At 36.3% G+C, this 5966-nt stretch overlaps 1 protein-coding gene across 1 annotated transcript; it reads left to right on the forward strand.

Moving 5' to 3' along the window:
• The first annotated feature begins 1657 nt into the window (after nucleotides 1-1657).
• On the forward strand, nucleotides 1658-4261 carry LOC110709463 (60S ribosomal protein L13a-3). The gene is made up of 5 exons (XM_021887678.1): nucleotides 1658-1800; nucleotides 1899-2166; nucleotides 2632-2748; nucleotides 2859-2946; nucleotides 3854-4261. Exons 1-5 carry the CDS (start codon nucleotides 1797-1799, stop codon nucleotides 3995-3997), a joined length of 621 nt encoding a protein of 206 aa, XP_021743370.1. The 5' UTR covers nucleotides 1658-1796; the 3' UTR covers nucleotides 3998-4261.
• The last annotated feature ends 1705 nt before the right edge of the window (nucleotides 4262-5966 follow it).

Below are 5966 nucleotides of genomic sequence, written 5' to 3' on the forward strand. Positions count from 1 at the left end.
TGAGTGATCAAGTTCCCTGGTTGATCTCCAGCGCCAAGGTAAAAGGGGGATGATAGATCGATTTTGCCGTATTCACCCATCACGATCAGAGAAATTTTTTTTGTAGGTTTTAGGTTTTAGGGTTTTAGAATTCTAGAGGCTCTGATACCATGCTAGGAAATGATTTTTCGTGGTTTATATTACTGTAAAGAAGAGTATATATATACATATTAAATTGGGCTTAACACTACATAGCCCAAAGAGCTAACTATACATTACACAATTAGCTAAATAAATACATTATACGGCCTAACAAGAGAGGAGGAAGCGGATGACAAAGAAGAGAAATAGAGGAGTTTGGTGGTGGCCGAAGGTGAACGGACGAACGGTGGTGGTCAGAGTTGAAGATTGGTGGTCGTGGATGTGGCAGAATTAGCTAGAGAAGATGAATGAATGATGAAGATGGAAGATGATGAGTTGATTCGGTGGAATGAAGGGTGGGAGGAAGATTTAATTTAACTTAATTTGATTGGGGTCATTATGTTGATTAATTTGTGTTAGTAATTAACTAAGTCTAATTTAGTCTCTGAATCCTGAATTGGAAATTTTAAGTAAGGGTAATGTAGTAATTTCATATTAAATTTTTTTCTAAATGAGGAAATTTTTGCTTCGTTGCACATAATGTGTAGTTTTCGTTTTTGAAAATTGTTGCACATAATTCGAAACAGAGGTAGTACACTTTAACACATGCTTAATTGCAACAATTAAATTTCCAAATTGTAGGTAAACCTTAGAGCAACTTCAAAGGCAAGCTAATTGTCAAATTAGCTTTGTCATGCCACATAAGCCTTAAAGCTAATTATCTTTCTAGCTAGTTACAGCCCTAATGGCTACCTATTAGCTTCCTATTTAAATTGTTACTTTATTGTTTTCATCTTAATTACTAACGTATTTATATCCTTTTCTTTTGGAAATATTTTCCAAGCAAATTAGCTTTGCAAGCTAATTGCATAATCTAGCTCCAATGGTCAAGATAGTAGCTAAGGACTATTTAAAATTGCAAGCAAGTCCCTAGCTACAACCATTGGAGTTACTCTTAATTGACGATTATAAAATTTACTATTGATTGATTTGATACATTTATGTCAATGTTTTTTTGCTTGTAATTAATAGCTTTTTAAAATTATAACGTTAAGGATAATTAAGTCTTTTTAGAGGGACACCACCACCTCCCCTTTCACTTATACACTGAGCAATAGAGACATACGAAATAGAATACAAGGCGAAGTAATTTTTTATCTATTTTTTTTATTTTTTTTTGTAAGGTAAGATACATGATACTCTCTCTGTCCCTAGTTATTTGCCTCATTTTTCATACATGGGTGTCCTTAAAAGATTGCCTCATACCTTAAGTGTCTATGGGACCATCACTTTTACTCACACAAACGAATACTTTATGCCCCACTATTTTTCTCTCTCATCAATTCACTCAACTAAAACTCAATAAAATAGCAAATAAACATGCAAACAAGTAGGAGATTAGAATTGTCTTCTCGCAAGACCGTGTCTTAATCTATAGAGGGCGAAATAATGAGGATGGGCTTATGAGCATGATTTCAATTCAAAACGGCAAAAACTCCCTCATCATAAAATTGGTACCACTATAAAAATTACTCGTATTACAAAGTCTGGCCCATTTTTTCAACAAAAACCCAACTTATCACAACCAAACCCTAACCTTCTTATTCAAACCCCCTTTTATCGTCCTCCATTTTTACCCTCAAAAACCCTAATTTTCTCATCACTCTGCTGCAGCCATGGGTACACACACTCTCTCTCTTTCTCTCTCCTCAATTTCCAGCAATGTTCTTTTTCATCTTCTTCAATTCAATCTGATGATTTCGAATTATTGATTGCAGTTTCAGGATCAGGTTTAATGGCGAAAAGGGTGGTTGTCGATGGTCGACAGCATATGTTGGGGCGTCTAGCCTCCATTACAGCCAAGGAGCTTCTTACTGGGCAACGCGTTGTTGTTGTTCGTTGCGAAGAGATTGCTCTTTCTGGTGGTCTTGTTAGGCAGAAGATGAAGTACCTTCGATTTCTTCGTAAGAGGATGAACACTAAGCCTTCTCATGGTCCTATTCATTTCCGTGCCCCTTCTAAGATCTTCTGGCGTACTGTTAGAGGGTAATTTTTTATCTCACGTTTTTGTTGCTTGATTTCTTATAAGATTTTAAGGTTTGTTTATCGATCTATGTGATTGGTAGTTTTTTTTTATTTTTTTTTTATGTTTGATAATATGTGTGTATGGAAATTAGCTTCTATAGATGAGAAAAGCAGTTTTTCAATGACAAAGTTTAGATTTTTCACTTAAGGATAGAGTGAATTACTTTAATTCTTGATTTTAATTGGGTTGAAATTAAAATTGGCGCATTTTGTTGAATGCTGTTTAATTATTCTATCATTATTAGACTTCTTAGAGTGTAGTATACTTTCGTTGTTAGGGACTTAGGGGAATGTTTTAACGAGTAAGCTGATACGAAGTATTATTGAATTCATGGCGAAATTGTTGTGCTTTTTGATTGGAGTTGGGTATTATGTTTGATCATTGCATGGGGTAAATGGTTTTGTTGTGCAATTGGTTTTATGTAGGATGATTCCTCACAAGACAAAGAGGGGAGCCGCTGCATTGGCAAGGTTGAAGGTGTACGAAGGAGTTCCCCCACCTTATGACAAAGTCAAGAGGGTGGTTGTTCCCGATGCTCTCAAGTGAGTTTGATCATTCTTTTGATTATCTCAGTTGCAAGTTCTTGATATGAAAATGATGTTTTTATTTTGAAGTCTTTGTTTTATTGATATCTTTTGTTGGAATAATTCAGGGTGTTGAGACTTCAGAAGGGTCACAAGTACTGCTTGCTTGGCCGTCTATCTAAGGAAGTCGGCTGGAACCACTACGACACCATCAGGGTATGGTTATCCTTGTCAATGGATTTCTTTTTAGTTGATTAATTTTAGATGCACATTTACTTGTCAAACCTCATTCCAACAATTAAGATTTTCTTTTGCTTTGATATTCTTAATGAGATACATGAGGTTTCAATAATTTTTTTCTTATGCAAAGAACTTCAGTAGTTTATGTAGTGGCAAATTTTCATTAAATTTTTATAGTTCTGTTATGCTGATAAATTTTCTAATTCTTGTTTCTGTATGTGACTTGGTAATAATCTGTAGGTCTTTTTTAGAGTGTGATTAGATTCCAGTTCGAATAAAATGTTTGCTGAAATCGGGAACTGTATTGTTAATTGATGATGTTTGCATTTGCCCAAGTGTATGTTGCTGAATCTGTGTGATTTCTTGAATTAGTCTAGTTAATTTATTGACTTTGACATGATTTGAATTTTTGTTACCTTTGATGTTGTATTGTCATTAGTTAATATGTTCAAGTTTTATGGCACGTAAGCTTAAGATTTATAATATGTGTAATTTTTTGTTTTATATTTGTACCTGTGAAGCAGTTGAAGTTTAACATGCTTCCCCTTAATAAACTCCATACATTTGATCAGATTGACAAGTTAAAACATAAATGGGGTTTTTCCTTGTACCACTAGTATATTGTGTTTTAGAATTAGTAGTCTGATTTCTCAAATTTACATAATACATTGACTTTGCATAACTTGAAATCCTTATGTTGACATGTTTAGGTCTGCTATCATGGAAACTTAGTTGTAAATAGTACTATATATTATTTGTTCCCTGTATGCTACACTTGAAGTCTGGAACTATGAGTCCTTAACTTGTTGTTTAAGCAGCCTAGCAGTAAGCTGTTTGCTCTAATCTAATTTTAAGTTGTGCTGCACATTGTCATGACTTACAGGAGCTTGAGGAGAAGAGAAAGGAGAGGTCCAAGGTTGTATATGAAAGGAAGAAGCAGCTCAACAAATTGAGGGTGAAGGCTGAGAAGGCTGCCGAGGAGAAGCTTGGATCTCAGCTAGAAATTCTTGCCCCAGTCAAGTACTGAGCATAAGAGTTGAATGCTTGCGGTTTTGTTAAAGCTAGACAAATCAAGTTGTTTTTTTTGTTTGGATACTGCCATTTGTGCTATTAAATCACTTTTGTCATACTTCAATTATCATAGCTATCAGTTGCTTTGCTATTAGATTTGTAATTGTTTGGCCCATGTATTATGAATCTATGGTCTGTTCTGCTATAGGAGACTTAATTTTAGCTGAGGTTGGCTCAGGTTCAAAGTTTAGCTTATAATTTTACACTTGGCTATATTCTAGTGAAAAGTTCTAAACTCAGTGAATCTCAAGCTGTGAAGGTCAGCCCAAACTATTGTGATTTTCAGTTCTGCAACTCAAGCCTTAATTTTAAGGTCCAAGCTGAAGGTAGTTAAAGTTGAAGTGAATGCACTTGTAAGCTTAAATTGACGGACAAACAAGCAAAACAAGTCAAGGCGGCAGGGGGCGTGCGCGTGAATGAGAGGGTTGTCCCCCCCCCCCCCCCCTCTCATGCACAGTAGCAAGCCCATCCATATGCGGACCGTAGCACACTAGCGTGCTTGCCCGGTAGCAGCAGCTTCTTTCGTGCGTCATTTGAGGGTGTGCGCGAGCATGATGCTTTGTGGTGCTTAACATGAGGGCAGCGGCAAAGGTCTCAATCTCGTGGGTGCACTAATCTCTTTGTGTGAGCACACAAGAGCACGGAAGCATGAACTTGGAAATAACCTTTTTCTTTGCTTCTTGAGTTCTCCAACTACTATGAGCTTGCACCACGAGCCTTACCTTGAGAAACCATCAAGATCAAGTATTTAGCTTCACCTAGGATCTTTATTCAATTAAAAAAAAAATAAAAAAAAAGGGAACAAGTAAAAGAGAATAGATGAAAATAACTACAAAAATGGACGAAATTAAAACACGAAATAAGAAAGAATAAACAAAGAAACAAAATTAAGCAATTATTAAGAAAGAAAACTACAAAAACGTGGTAAAATAAAACTAAAATACTACCATATAAGTGCCTTAAATGACACTCATTATAACTCATGTGATAAAATCGTACGCTCACTCCTTTATTACAAAATAAAACTTCATGTGAAATCATATTCCACAAATCACCCTCGTTTGATTCATGTAAAACGTACTTTTGGATATTTGTATTTTGTTCATAATTAGAAAACGAATTATGATAAATTTGCAAGTAAAAGTTGAAAATGTATATTTGTGGGATATCCGTTAGAAAAGAAGGGTTGGAGGTGTGGGCGCTATGGTCGACCAGTAGTAGCCGAACATTACTGATCCTTGCGCACGCTGGTGATGGGGGTGTGGCTGCTGGCAGTCAACTGGCCTTGATAAGGCGCACTTGGCATAGTAGCAAGAGCTCGACGCCATGGGGTGTGCGCATCGAGAAAAGTTTCCTTCGGTTAAGCTCCGTGACTATGTAACTCACACGGTGTTTACTAATAGTCCATCTTCGTCCGCTCCATCTTTCGATTACTCCTTTGATACTACATATCCTTTAGCACTATATTTATTGTGACAATTTTTCATGGGATTGTCGAAAGTTTCCTGTAGCTATTATCAAGGGTAAGGACCCTATGTCTTTTTAAGAGGCAATTCACTATGATGGTTGGCAACAATCGATGAAAGAGAGAATTCAATTCTTAGAAGACAATGACACATGTATCCTGGAACAACTACCTTCTGGTACACGTGTCCTTGGTAGTCAATGGCCTGGGTCTACAAGACCAAATTTTTATCTAATGGGGATGTCGAACGTCTCAACTCGTTTGGTTGTTTTGGGTAATCATCAACGAATCATTATTAATTATATTTGCTCCAGTTGCTAAAATGACGAATGTTCGGGCTTTTCTTGCTATTATAGTCCAAGAATTGAGAGCTCCACCAAATGGATGCTCACAACGCCTTCTTGCATAATGATCTTGATGAGGAAGTCTATATAAAGCTTCAACCCGGGTTTGAGAGCTC

Source organism: Chenopodium quinoa, unplaced genomic scaffold (assembly GCF_001683475.1).
Source record: "Chenopodium quinoa cultivar QQ74 unplaced genomic scaffold, ASM168347v1, whole genome shotgun sequence".
Taxonomy (NCBI): Eukaryota; Viridiplantae; Streptophyta; class Magnoliopsida; order Caryophyllales; family Amaranthaceae; genus Chenopodium; species Chenopodium quinoa.

Coding starts and splice junctions, on each gene's coding strand:
- LOC110709463 (XM_021887678.1), top strand. Junction 2,749..2,858: donor GTTGTTCCCGATGCTCTCAA/GTGAGTTTGATC, acceptor GGAATAATTCAG/GGTGTTGAGACTTCAGAAGG. Junction 2,947..3,853: donor ACCACTACGACACCATCAGG/GTATGGTTATCC, acceptor CATGACTTACAG/GAGCTTGAGGAGAAGAGAAA.